The sequence below is a fragment of the Castor canadensis genome, chromosome 14, assembly GCF_047511655.1.
Source record: "Castor canadensis chromosome 14, mCasCan1.hap1v2, whole genome shotgun sequence".
NCBI classification, from domain to species: Eukaryota; Metazoa; Chordata; class Mammalia; order Rodentia; family Castoridae; genus Castor; species Castor canadensis.
The window spans coordinates 18,783,841-18,799,149 of NC_133399.1; the positions used below are offsets into that span (position 1 = coordinate 18,783,841).

General features: G+C 33.7%; 1 protein-coding gene across 1 annotated transcript; it reads left to right on the plus strand.

Moving 5' to 3' along the window:
• The first annotated feature begins 1,295 nt into the window (after positions 1 to 1,295).
• Positions 1,296 to 2,231, plus strand: LOC109676055 (olfactory receptor 7G2-like). The gene has a single exon (XM_020152587.2). It carries the CDS (start codon positions 1,296 to 1,298, stop codon positions 2,229 to 2,231), a length of 936 nt encoding a protein of 311 aa, XP_020008176.2.
• The last annotated feature ends 13,078 nt before the right edge of the window (positions 2,232 to 15,309 follow it).

Consider the following 15,309-nt stretch of genomic DNA (forward strand, 5'->3'; position numbering starts at 1 on the left):
ATATCAGTTTTATATGGGACTCTGTAATCCCATATATAAATGTTACAGGGGCCAATGTTGATGAGAAATTGAATTTCCTAGTGAGGTATTGGTTTATTGGGTGGAATGCTCTGTTCCCCAAGGAACTTTTGAAACTTCACTTATATCATTGCCCAGTAAAAATGCATTGAATTCAATTCATCATTAAGTGTTGAGTTGGTGAGAAATAATGACAACTGCATCACCATGAGGGGCTTTCCTAGAAAGCAGCTACCAAGAAAAAAATTAGCCAAAAGATATGCACTATTACATATATATAGTCTAATTTCCAGACAGACAGCACACAAAAGGCCCTGGGTTTAATCTCTAGCAAAACAAACTAAAATAAATATACTCACTGTAAGAAAAATTAATGACAAGCAACAGCCCAAATGTAACACTTCTAGTGGCTAGAACAATTAATTTATATTACATAGGATCCAATGTAGTAGCTTGATGCAACTTTAAGATATAACATATTTAGAATAAATTAATGAGTGGTAACATTTCTCATAATAAGACAGTAGAGGATGTGAGATTATAATTTGAGCAGAATCACAGATTTGTAATTATGGGGAGATTCAGAATATCAAGTTAATCAGTTATAATTCTCTGAGAATACGATATCATAATCAGGTTTGATTGTGTAAAGAAAAAATACAATTTAATGCTGAATTTAAAAATAGTATAAATGATTATTGTTTAAAAATAGCATTACTGGGCATAATGGTGCATGAATGTAATCCAAAATGTGAGGATGTGGAAATAAAAGGATGAGAGTTCATGGCTAGTTTGGGCAAAAGATAGAAAGATCCTATCTCAAAAACAAGCCAAGTGTACTGCTTCATGCCTGTAATCTCAGCTACTCTAGTTCTGAAGGAAGGAGGATTAAATTAAAAGACCAGCTCAGGAGAATGCAGCAGGCCCTCTCTGAAAAGCAAACTATAAGCAAAATGATTACAGGCTTATCTCAAGTGGTAGAGTCCTTGTCTAGCAAGTATGAGTCCCTGAGTTCAACACTCAGCAATAAAGAAAAACACAAAACTTCCATTTTTGTTTAGAAAACACATAAATTATATTTTATGTATCACCATACACAAAATTAGTCTGAGAACTACTTTTTTGCAGGAAGGAATGAAAATGACTTGAAGGGTGAAAATGTTTAAATATTACTAGAATTTAAGGCATTGACAGAAGATTTCTTTCCACCAAGTAATGTCTATGTTCCTGATTCATTGTCACTTATATTACTATCTTCCAGCAGACTACTGAACAACATGGAATCAGAAAACAAAACAGATGTAATAGAATATTTTCTCCTGGGACTCTCAGAGGATCCAGTATTGCAGCCCATCCTCTTTGGGCTGTTGCTGACAATGTACCTGGTCACCATGCTTGGGAACCTGCTCATCATCCTAGCAGTCAGCTCTGACTCAAAACTCCACACCCCCATGTACTTCTTCCTCTCCAATCTGTCCTTTGTTGATATGTGTTGTGCCTCCACTATAGTCCCTAAGATGCTGGTGAACATCCAGACAGAAAACAAGGCCATTACATATGCAGGCTGCCTTACTCAGGTGTATTTTAACTTGTTTTTTCTAAGTATGGATGATTTACTTCTGACTGCAATGGCCTATGACCGCTATGTGGCCATCTGCCGCCCCTTGTATTACACAGTCATCATGAACCCTGGCCTCTGTGTTTTGCTGGTTGCAGTCTCCATATGCATCAGCATTGTGGATGGACTGCTGCACACTCTAACGTTGTTAGGCTTATCTTTCTGTACTGACCTGAAAATTCCTCACTTCTTCTGCGAAATTACTCAGATTCTCAAACTGGCTTGTTCTGACACTCTCATCAATAACATCTTGTTATACTTAGTAACTGCCTTCTTGGGTATTGGTCCTTTTTCTGGCATAATTTTCTCTTACACTCAAATTGTCTCCTCCATCCTGAAAATCCCATCAGTTGATGGAAAGTATAAAGCTTTTTCTACTTGTGGGTCCCACCTATCTGTAGTTTCTTTGTTCTATGGGACCTGTATTGGGGTTTACCTTAGTTCTGCAATTACTGATTCTCCCAGGAAGACTGAAGTGGCCTCAGTGATGTACATCATGGTCACTCCCATGATGAACCCCTTCATCTATAGCCTAAGGAACAAAGATTTGAAGGGAACCTTGAGAAAATTCACATTTGGAAAATTTTCATTTTAGCAATTCTGTCAATTGTCTTCAGTATGGAATTCTAGAATGCGTCAAAGGAAACTAATTACTTTATTGAATTTTTCTAGCAAGTATTTAATTAGGGTCTTTCATGACATTTACTTTTGTATTGAGTCCTGTCTTTCCTATTTTTACTCCAAGTCAGTGACCAACCAACTTCACTCATTGAGTCCAGTTTCCACAACTATAAAATGGGGAGAGTAATATTGTACACTTATTAGTGAAATAGAGAATCTGTCTTATACTGGGATATATGAGAAAATGCAAAGTATGTTTTATACCAAAAATCTGTCTGTACTGAGTACTAGCAAAATGAAAGACATACAGTTCTTGGGTGTGCATTCCCGTGTCAATAAAATTTTAGGGGACTTTTTCTTTTTCCTTTATTATTTTATGATTAATTCAGTTCCAAATTAACTCTCTTTCCTTTGAGTTACTTTTATTTTACTCTTATTTACACTTTTGTCATACTATAAACACATTATTTGAAAAGTCCATTGAGATTTCTTTTCTAATTCAGGTATTAAATAAAAGTTGATTTCTCAACATCCAATCATAAGAATTTCATCCCTTAGTTTTGAAATTTGTTTTAACTTAGTTACATTGAGGTAACAAAACATGCTGTGCTTATTATTTTAATTTCTTGAAATTGCCCATATGATTATCTATGTAGCAATTCTGGGAAATCACAAATGACAGGTAAGATCTGGAGGAAATGCCTGTAATCTATTGCAGTGTTAAGCACTTGACTAGCATGCAGGGGGCCCTGTGCCCTATCTTCAGCATGGAGGAAAGGTAAATTTCTAAATTGACACTTAAAATCAACTCCTCAGCATGTTGTTTCCAGATCAGTAGCCCAAATGGGCAGCCCTTTTTGTTTAATAACTTTTACTCAACATCTGCGAGCTTTGGGAGAAGGGGTTCCATTTCCATTTTGAATTTGGACCCAAATGCCTGTTTTGTCCTGCTTATAATATCAGCATTATCAAGGGAGTTCATTCTTTTTGGTTCTCATAAATGTGCATATTTCTGGGTCCCCTTGGGATGTTTCAATACATGAATATTTGTATTTCAAATCAGTGTAAGCATGTCAGTTCCCTCCAACATGTATTGTTTTTTGTGGTGGAGATATTCAATGTCCTTATTGCTAAGGTCGTGTGAAATATATAATGCATTGTTGATTCCTTCTCTTTCACTTTAACTTAGTAACTGTTGAAAACTTTTCCCCACCTCTTCCACGGGTTTCATTCCCAGACCAATGGCAACCACTATTTTATACTCAACTTGCACATTACACACTTTTTTTAGATTCTAGAAATGAGATCATTAAAATCCAAGGGGAAACTGAACCTTCAAGAAGAATTGTCATGGTGTAGACCTCTAGTCCCTGCTACTTGGTAGGCTTAAGTTAGGTTAATTTCTTGGTCCAGGATTTTAGCCAGAGCAACATAGCAAGATTCTGTCAAAAATAGTGAAAGAAGAAGACAAAAGAAATTGAAAGGAAAGGAAATGGAGGAAAGAGGAGGGGAAAGGATGAAATGTTAATGTGAGGGGAGGGAAGTAGAGGAAAAGAAGAAAGAAGGAAAGAAAGAAAGTCTCTAGGTAACCCCCATATACTTTTGTTTGAATAAAGCCAGGAGGTGATTTTGATGTTCAGTCATGACTAAGAAGATATGGCAAACTCCTTATGCATTCCACAGTGTTTCATTTTAACATTGTTATATATTCTGAACTCTCCTGTCAGCATTCACAATTGCTTCTGACTGTTGAACTTTTTGTAACATACTAAATAATAGTCTTATTCCCCACTGAAAGGAATCAATACATTCTAAAATTTTCTGAAGACTCACAGCCATTCTATTTTTTAACTTTGTTTTCATTTGTATTAACATGTATTCATTCAACAGAGGTGATTAATTGGGACAATTCTGAGTAGTCTTACATTGTATATTGGTTAGATCTCTCCCACCACTCCCCATGACCTTCTCCCTGCCCCACTTAAAGCAAAAGCAGGATACAAAATCAATTTACACAAATCAGTAGCCTTTCTATATATGAACAATGAACAGACTGAAGAAGAATATAGGAAAACAACCCCATATACCATAGCCTCAAAATAGATAAAATACCTGGGGATTACTTTAGCAAAGGAAGTGAAAGACCTCTACAAAGAAAATTATAAACCACAGAGGAAACAAATCAAAGACTACAGAAGATGGAAAGATCTCCTATGTTCATGGATTGGAAGAATCAATATTGTGAAAATAGCTGTATTACCAAGAGCTATTTACATGTTCAATGTAATCTCCATCAAAATTCCAATGACATTCATCACAGAGATTGAAAAAAATCAACCTTGAAGTTCATATAAAAGTACAAAAGACCTCACATAACCAAGGCAATACCAAATAAAAACATCAATGCCATAGCAATTAAAACAGCATAGTAGTAGCATAAAAATAGACATGAAGAACATTGTGTTGGTATTTTGCTGTTTGTGTTACTATGGCTCTGTAGTATATTTTTCAAGACAGATATTGTGATACCCTAGTATTGATCCTTTTGCCCAGGATTGCTTTGTCTATTTCAGGTCATTTTTGCTTCCGTGTGAGCATTAGGAATGCTTTTTCTATATCTGTGAAGAATGTCATCAGAATTTTGATGGGGATTACATTGAACAATGTTTTGTGTAGTATACCGGTTTTCATGATTTTGATTCTATTCACCCACAAGCCTAGAAAATCCTTCCATCTTTTCATTTCTTCTTTGAATTCTGCCTTCAATGATTTATAGTTTTCATTATAGCAATAGATTACTTACTTCATTTAATTTATTCTTAGGTATTTTGACGCTATTGTGAATAAAACCATTTTCCTGATTTTTTTTCAGTTGTTCATTATTGGTATATAGAAAAGATGCTCATTTGTGTATAATTTAACTTTCTACTATACTACCTGAATCCCTTTTGTTTCTTCTTCTGGTCTTATTGCTCTGTTGGGGGGAGAATAGACAGTTTTGTCTCATTCCCTACTTAAGAGGAAATTGCTTCAATTTTTCTCCATTTAGTAAGATATTGGCTATAGACTTATCAAATAGAACCTCTAATATGTTTAGGTACATTCTTTCTATTTCTAATTACTTCAGAACTTTTTATAATGAAAGGATGTTGGACTATCTTAAAGACTAGATCCCCTGGGCACAATCTCATGATGTGTTGTAGAATTCAAATTCAGATATTGTTGATTTTGCACCATGCTCTAGGAATTTCTTATAACCATTGCTCTCAATGTGTATCCCACTCATTTGCAGAATCAGCAAACTTGAGAACTTGTGGGAAGTCTAAATTTAAAATTCCACCTCAGACCTACTACATATGAATCTGTTGGGTGTCATCCAAAGATCTGTGCTTTAAAAGTCCTTTGGGTTTTGCTGGTGCGCTAACATTGGAGATACAGACTTGGAAAGTATTTTAGGTCTTCCTGGAGAATAGCCAACTCATCAGTATCTGTGTTTTGTTCCCTAGTGTGCAGAACTGGCAATGAAGGGGTTGAGACACTTTTGATATTTTTGTGTTTGTATATCTGCCTCCTGAGGCCTCATTTTGAATGCTTCTTATTCCTTTATTTGTCATAACAATTGACAGACATTTAGAGAACACACCAGGCCTTTCTGACCTCTGAGTATCATTCAAGAATCAGCATCCCAGAATCCTGAAGTGCAGAGGGGACAGAGTTGGTGAGGATATTAGTTTTGCTTATGCTATGGAATTTTGCAAGATTCTGATTTTACTTTGTTGTATCTGAGCTGGATTTGGAGGTGATCTTTTGAAGAAAGGAAGGAGATGGGATATGTTTTTCATAGAATGTATTAATAATCAATGAGTTGTAGAAATACTTGACTGATAGTGATAGAACAGCAATGAGAGTGAGACTGTATTATGAGAAGTGCACTTTCATCTTTTGAAGTGTAAGAAATAAAGGGTAGGTTGTTTCTCAGAGCACCACCAAATAGAAGATTCTAAATAAAGTAAATGAGAAAAGTTCCTTCCCAAATTCTGTTGTTCTTTGTAAGTGGCGGGAGTACAGCACTTAGCCTGCAACTCCTCATTGGTACCCAGTTTCAAGGAATAAAAAAGCAGCACCATTTAATTTTACATAGCCATCCTCCTTAGAAATATGTCCAGCTTGAGCCCATCAACTTTCTATGAATGCAGGGCATGCTGCTTCAGTGTACATTAAGACACTGTTCAAATTTGCAAAACAAAAACGTTGTTAAGATGCTCATCCTTCAGTTTTTAAAAATTCCAAATGGACATCTATTTATGTTTCCAGAATATTTAGTGAGTGTTAATGATAAATAGCAACTTGTGAACTGGGATTTCCATAAAAGGGAACATTCTGTAGTAAGCTGAATATTTTTTTTAACAACAATGTACCAAGACTACTTCCCACTGCTTTGCTATCAACTACATTGTTTCTACTAACAATAATATCAGCAGCAATGATTGCAGTTAATATTCTTAAGTACTACACTATGCCTCTAACAACGAGACCTTTTTCTTATTAATTCAATTTGTACAATATTCACTTGATTAATGCTGGTGAACTTGTCTCAGCAACTGTTCTCTCTGTCTTGAATAGCCTAATACCCTTAATATTAATACTTCATAAAACATTGTATGTTTTTGTAATCCTGTCAATTTGTCTGAAGGTTTACAATAACTATTAAAGCAATTCTCTTACCCACCCTTGTCAATGGAGAGGCAGACCAAAAATGCTGACTCAGCTCCATCGTTTTCTGGAAGGATCACATACTCCCTCCACTTCTTTTTATTGTGTATGTTGGTGAGATTGAACCCAAGACCTTATCCATTTTAAGCATTTCTACCACCATGATACAACCAAGCCCTCTCTTGACCATGCTATTATGACTAGGCATCTTTCCAAAGCTTCCATACTGAGATTAGGATTTTCATTTGTTAATTTTAAAAACATACTTTTTAATTAACACATAACAATTGTAAATATTTCTATGGTACAGAAAGGTAATTTTATACATATTGTATAATTACAAACAATGTGTAAAATTCACATCAGGATAATTAGCATATCCTTCTTAAACACATCTAACTGAAATCCTCTTAAAATTTTAGCCTCCAAATGAAATAATATTGATGAATTTCACAAAATGCTGAATAACACATGATACGAATAGCATGTACCCTATCATTCAAAATTAAAAAAGACAACAAGCTGGAAGGCTTATTCAGTAGGATTTAGTGATTATTCCTGGTGTGGAGAGGAACAGAGATTAGAAACAATCCAATAGGGATTCTCAGATTCTGATAATTAATACCTTTTTTTTTCTTGACTTGGGACTGATTTTGTGGAATTTTATACTTATCTTAATATATGCATATATGTATATATATATATTCAAAATTTCATGTATTTATTGGCCATTAGTATGTCTTTCGAGAAGTGTCTGTTCAGTTCTTTCACTCATTTGGTAATTGTATTATTTGCTCTTTGATCTTTAATTTCTTTAAAATTTTCATTTCCTCCAAAATTTTTAACTTAATAGCATATAATTTTACAAAATACTTCCTAGCAAGCCACTGGATTTCAGTAGTATGCGCTGTAAGGTCACACTTTTCCCACTACTTTCAAGTAAAAAGGATTGGGATTGCAGCTCAACTGACAGAGCACTTCCATAGTGAACACAGGCCTTGAGCTCAATCCCCAGTACCACAAACAAAAAGAAAATATTATTTGAATTTATAAGACTCATATAATTGTAAAGGAAATTTGGAATTTCTATATAATAATGCCTTATCTTAATAGCATTTGTGGAGTACTCCCTCCAGGTAACCATTACCTAGTGTACACTTTTCACCAGAAACTGTACTTAACACTTTACATAACCATCTTGAGTATTCTCGGTGACAGGTAGCATTATTTCACCCATTCTCCAAGAAGCTGCTTCACGAATGCCAAAAGACACAGATGAGACATAATAACCTGGTCTTCCTGAACTTTTCAAAAGACTGTGAGCTACTTGAAGTTGTGGGAAGGCAATGCCTTACTTTATCTTAGCAAACTTTATAGTAGAGAGTAGGAAATGAGACAAGAGCATTTCCTTAGTGCTCTTACTATGGGAAAGAGCTAGATGAAGCAGGCAAGTGGTCAAACCAAGAAGTCTAATTGTATCTCAATAAAGTTAAGAGAAAAGTTTCAGTTATAGAGCTTAAAATATGAAAATCATTTGAAAAATGTGAAAGTTGAAAAATTAAGTATTTGAAGTGGCAACTAAATTTCTAGAATTATATATAAATAGTGTCAGTTTTATTATTTTCTAAGAATCATACCATTGAAGTCTCATGGTTTTTTCTTATTGTTTTGAACCACTTCTTAGTGTTTGTATAAAGCTTTCTTTGGAAATGATGTGTATTAGTCATACAAAATAATTGTCTTTTATGACATTTTCATATAGAGTGAATATATTTTTTATCATATTTATTCTTCTTTAACCTTTCCTATTGTCCTCCTCCCTCTTCTTCTTGTCTCCTTCCCCTTCTCAAACAGCCCACCTTGGACCACCTTCATGTCATTTTAAAATAATCTGTAATCCCCACATGAGACAAAGCATGATATTTGTCATTCTAAATCTGACTTATTTTACTTAATGTGAGACTCTCCAGATCTAGCCATTTTTTACAAATAACATGTTTTTTTAGTTTTATTTTTAATTTAATTTTTATTATAATTTCATTGCACAGATATCATTGTGTTATTTACAATGTACATATAAATACTTTGATCAAATTCATCCATCTATACTACTCTTTCCTAACGTTCTTCCCTCCTCCCCTGTCTTTTTAAACAATTTTTGGTGCATTCATTATGATATATGCATAAATTTATAAATACATGTGCATATAAACCTGTTATATTCACTCTTTGGGTTTTGTTATTCCTTATTTATAAATAATACACCAGTGTTTATATATACTATATCTTTGTTCTCTGATAACTAATCTCATTCCACAATGTGGCTATTATAAACAGGACTGTGATAAACATTGTGATAAATATTTTTTAAATTTCTTTGACATTTTTATTACTTTCACCCAGGAATGCAATAGCTATATAATATGGAGCTCCATTTTTACCATTTTTTTCCCAGTTCTGAGGGTTGAATTTTGGGCCTTGTACTTGCTAGGCAAGTACTTTACCACTAACCCAATTTTTAGCTTTTTAAGTAATTGTCATAGTGATTTTCATAGTGGCTGCAATGAAATTAACTATTCCCACCAGCAATAAATAACTATTTCTTTTCCCTATACCCACACAAGTATTTTTTAGTTTTTCTTATCTTCAGATTTGTCTTTCTTATTGAGATGTCCTGAAATCATAATGTAGTTTGATTTGCATTTCCATGATTGCTAAAAAGATTGCACATTTTTTCTTGTATTTTTGCTATTTGTGCTTCTTTTGAGAACTATCAGTATAGTTCTTTCACTCATTTATTTACTGGATTTTTAAATTTTTCTAGAATTTCCAATGTAATAGAGTATAACTTTAAAAATATTTCCTAGTGACCCACTGGATTTCAGCAATATCTTATGTAATGTCTCCTTCTTTCTACTAATTTTATTAATTTGAGACTTCTTAGTGTTTCTTTGCTTTTTTTGGTGGGATTGAGGGGAGATGGAACGTGGGGCTTCAGGTTTGCAAGGCAGACGCTCTACTGCTTTTAGCCATACTCTCAGTCCTTCTTAGTGCTTCTGTTCATTAGACTTTCCACAGAGTTTATGAGTTTTCTTTATCATCTCAAAGAACCACTTCTTTGTTTCATTGATTCTTTGTGTTTTTCATCTTGCCTATATTTCACAGATTTTAGTGTTGATCTTTGCTTTTCTTTCCTTCTACTAATTCTGTGTTATCTTTTCATGTTTGTTAGATTTTAAGGTACATTGTTTTATTATTTACTTGATTATCTGTAATTTTTTAAATGTAAACATGTGTACCAATGAATTTCCCTCTTAGAACTGCCTTAAAACTCTTTCACAAAGGTTCTGGTAAGATTTACATACATTTTCCTCTGATTTTTGACAAATTTTAATGTCCTCTTTATTTCTTCAATAATTTAATTATCAGCAAAAAGTGTCTTGTCAAACCCCTATATGTTTGTGTAGTTTCTTCTGTTCTTGATTTCTACTTTTATTTGATTATGATGTGATAAGATACAGTGAATTTTATTTCAATATTTACTTTTTTTGGTTTGCTTTATAGCTTAAAACATGTTTCATTGAAGAAAATTCCATCAGTTACTTAGAATAAAGCATTTTATGCAGCTATTAGATGAATATTCTAGAAATGTTTATTAAATACATTTGATCTACAGATTGGTTTACTCTTAATTACCTTTGCTGATTTTTTGTCTAGATGATGTATATATTGGTGAGAGTGAGGTATTTTACCTAGGCTTATCTTTCCCTTCATGTTAAATATTTTTTGTTACATTATATTGGGTGCATCATTGTGTGATGAATGAATATTTACAATTCTTACATCTTTTTCTATTTTATTAGTGTGCATTAATCGTAAAAGAGATTTTATTGTGGTATTTCCACACATGAATATAATTTACTTTGAACAAATTCACCCTCTCTATTACTCTATTACACTTTTTGTTATAGCTTCTTGATTGTTCCCTTCATTAACATCTAGTGACTGTCTTTATTTCTTCTGACCAATTTTGGGAGAGCGTGATTACCTAAATATTATTAAATATCAATTGTCATTTTTCTTTTTCATTCTGTGTGTCTTTGTCAGTGCTGTCAGATTTTTGCAAATTGAAAACAGTTGGATCTTAATTTTTAATGCTTTCGAACACTTTGAGTTTTTTTTTCTTTTACTTTTTTGTTGTTGTGCTAGGAGTACAATGTGACATTTAAAAAAGTTCTACAGTATATCAAATGTATCATAATTGATATATCCATCATTCTCCTTTATTCCCTCTCTCCCATTCCTGGAATGGTTTCAACAGGTATCACTTTTTTCATTTACATAATTGTGTACACAGTATTTGCACCATATTCACCCTTCTATACTTTCTTCACATCTCCCACCTCTTACTAGTACCAACCTCCCAGAAAGAATCTGTTGTACTCTCCTGTTCCCCAGTTTGGTAAAAGGAAAAAATATGACCTTTTTGTTTGTTTAAGATACATTCATAGGGTGTTTCCCTGTGACATTCCCATGTAAATATGCATTATCACATGAATTGGCTCCTTTCCTCTATTTTTCTCCTTTCTACCTTTTCCTCCTTTTGGTGATTTCAACAGATTTAAAATTTCTGTATTCATTCTTGTTTAGGAACTGCATCAACCATTTCCCTTCTTAACGTCCTTCTTTTACCCTCCCTGTCTTGTATGTGACTTCCCTTTAGTGTGAACTGTTTTTCATAATATTGCTTATGTTGATATTTGGTCTATAGTCTACATCTGAACTTAGCTAACTTCACTTAAGATGATGTTCTCCAGCTCCATCCGTTTACCTGCAAATGACAATATTTCATTCTTCTTTGTGGCTGAAAAAAATTCCATTTTATATAATACCACTTTTTTGTACAGTTAAGACCATTTACATTTACTATGATTATTGAAAGGTATTTACCTTAATGATTTACTGGTTAGTGATTTAATAACATTTCATTCTTTCCTGGTTTTCACTTGTTTCCATTGAGATTTATTTTTTTCTGAAGTGTCATGCTAGTGTTATCTCTATTCCTCATCTTTATGTGGTATTCTTTCAGTCTGTTATACAATGCTGCTTTGATGGTCATAAGAACTGCTTTAGTTCATGCTTACCACGGATATTTTTTACTCTTCTTCCATTTTGAGAGGTAATTTTTCTGAATTGGATAATTTTGTTTTAAAATTATTTACTTGCATGGCTTCAAATGAATAATTCCTTGTTCTCATGAACGTTCAGGTCTCTCCTGGGAGGTCAACTTATTCCTGAAGTTTAAATTTTTAAGTAACATGAGATTTCTTTCCAGCAGTTTTCAGTATACTTTCTTTTTCCCATGCTTAATATGCAGTGACTTTTTTATATCCTGTTTATGCCCATTTTGAGTTCTAGATACATCTGGTACTTAGACGTCAGTTAATTTTACTAGATTTAGGAAATATTCTGCTATTAATTTATGGAATAGATTCTCTATGCCTTTAGTCTGTGTCTAAGATCCCTCTTCTTCAAGAAAGATTTGTAAGATTGGGCTCCTAATTTTCCCCAAGAAATCTTGAAAATTTGGGTCACAATTGATTATTGCTGTATAGGGGTAATAAATTCCTCATCTTGTCTCCAGTCCCTAACATTGCTTCTACAACTTGCTCTAGTCTACTGATGATGCTTTCTATTTAATGTTGTATTTGATTTATTGAGCTTTTGTTTCTTTCTAAAATTTTTTTCTTTTCTTTCAGATAATCTTTGTCATTTTTGAATTTCTCTTCCAACTTCTTGAATTGTTCATACAAGTTGTTCAATTTCTGCTCCAATTCTTGAACTGAGTGCTTTATTTCATTCACTTATTTTCATCCTTTTATAAGTCATTAGTGATTTTTTTTAAACCAGAGTTTTTAGTTCTTTATCATTCATTTCAGTATTATTTGATTCATTTTTGAAAAGTTATGAACATTTGGGGGAGTTATATTTCCTTCATTTTCCTTGTGTTTCTGTGTTGTGATTTGTGTGTTTATATTGTTATTAGTTCATTTGTTTGGCTGCATTATATATTCCAGTTTTATATGGGGTTTTCTTGGTGAAGGAACTTCTCTTGAGAGATCAATCCAAAGTATTTATTAGAGATGAAAAAATAATCTTCTATAACAATGCCAAAATAAACAATACATAGGGATTCAATTAAAACAATTAAAAATAATAATCAACCACAAATAACTATACAACCAATAGTGTTTAAAAACAACATAGGACATTCTATGAACTAAAAAACGTACAGAATGGTAAAATTAATATACATAAATGAATTAAATATAGGATATGGCAAATTTTGGGGAAATAATTAAATTAAAAGAAAGGAAAAACATAAGAGAATAGAGCAAGTGATAAAAATATCTAATTTAAAATAAAAAGTACATAAAAATTGTATGGATGGATAATTGTAAAAAAAGAATACAAATAAAATATAATTAAAATTAAATTAAAACAATATAAAATACGGCAAAGGTATAAAAGTAAAAAAGGCAAAGAATTTGATAAGTTTTCCCATGTTTCCTTATATTGAAATCCAGGAATATGTGGTAAGGTATATGTCATATATACCTTAACTGTGAGGATTCTGCTCCAATGAGTCAGAGAGTGGCAAGAGCAATCACAACACTGAGATATGCCTTGGAGTGGAAGACCCACTAGTACCCAGAGCTCTGCTTCCCGATGTCAATGCTTTCATACAATCCAATATTAAGCTACCCCGTGAGTGTGACCTGGCTAGGTACTATCTGTGTACCTGAGCTCACTGTTCTCAGTCCCAAATGGCAGAAAGTCAATTCTAGAGGCTGAGAAATTAGCAGGCCATGAGATCATAGCTTTTAGTTTCTTCAATAATCCACAGATGAGAGGGCGTTCTCCTTCTGTAGTGTGCCCTACTACGAAAGGCAGGGCCTGTAAACACTAGTGTCTACAAAATCCAAGCACCTTCTTGCTTAAACTTCTTCATGAGTCTGTGTGTAATCTATACATTATGGTCACTGCTTCTCACAATGACACTTAGGGGCAGGATAGTCCTAGACTCCCTGACATGTGATTGCTCCTTTATTGTCAGATCCACAGAGTAGGGCAGTCCCAAAGAAAAGCCTCTCTCTTGAGATGGTGCTTAGATAAAATAGTCTGCAATATAGTGAGCAGTGAACTTGATTTCTTCTCCAAGCTGGACTGCTACACAGGGAAGGCACTATCAGACCAAATTTACTTTCAAGATTTAAAGTTTATGAGAACTGTGTCTCCTGCAGCTAGCCCTTCAGTATCTTAACACCAGTGCAGCCTAGCTTACCTTGTGGTTGAGGCTTCCAGTTATTCTCCTCTAGGACGAGGATTTAGAGCTGCTGTTTCATACATTTCTCTGTGTCACCTTTATGTTTCTCCATGCTTTTCAGGTGCCCCATTTTGTCTTTGTTGACTCCTAATACTCTTTGTCTGTTCCTAATATTATCTGTCCCTTTTACCTTGACCTTTCTCATTCAGAGCATCACATGTAAGAAGATTCTAGTCTGCCATCTTAGTTTATAACACTAAACTCCTTTCATAATTTTGACAAAATCCATAATAGATTTTTATAAGTGATATTCACCTTACAATGTTACACACCACATAACTTGTTTTTTTTTGCTATAACCATATTTTGGTACATTTTATGTGACATCCCTCTGTGACCCCCTCCTTCCTATTTCTGTCTCTATTGAAAAAATATTCTATTATCTTCTTCCTTCAAAGAAATCAAAATTTTAGTTGCCACATGAGTGATAATATCCAGTATTGTTGTGTTTTTCTATCTGGGTTATTTTGATTCCTGCCATTTATGGCAATGTGAAATGAATAAGAATCTTTAATATTGACTAGAGGGGGAGAGAACACAGTTGTATCAACAATGCATTTGCACACTTGCTCTTAGAATTTCTCACTTTTAAACCACCCGTGGTGAGGATATTCCCCTAATCCCACCATTGGGGGGGGGTTGAAGAAGAGCATGATTTCTAGAGTAGCTGAGGATATGTAGTAAGACACTGCCTCAAAAAAGAAAACTAACAAAAATAACTAATTGGTCACTCAGAGAGGTGTCTTGACTAAACCATGAAACACGTTGTTAGTTCTGCATCATGGGGTGGCTGAGACTATATATTACTTATACAAGGCCTGATATTCTGAAAAAATTGTGTGTACCCATGAAATACTTTGGTAGAATATCATTGACGAGTTCCCTATGGATGCTTTGAAACTTTGCTTATGTCTTTGGGTGCCCTGAAAATATGCAGAGTTTAATTTGTGTG

Coding starts and splice junctions, on each gene's coding strand:
- LOC109676055 (XM_020152587.2), top strand. CDS start 1,296: ATGGAATCAGAAAACAAAACAGATGTAATAGAATATTTTCTCCTGGGA.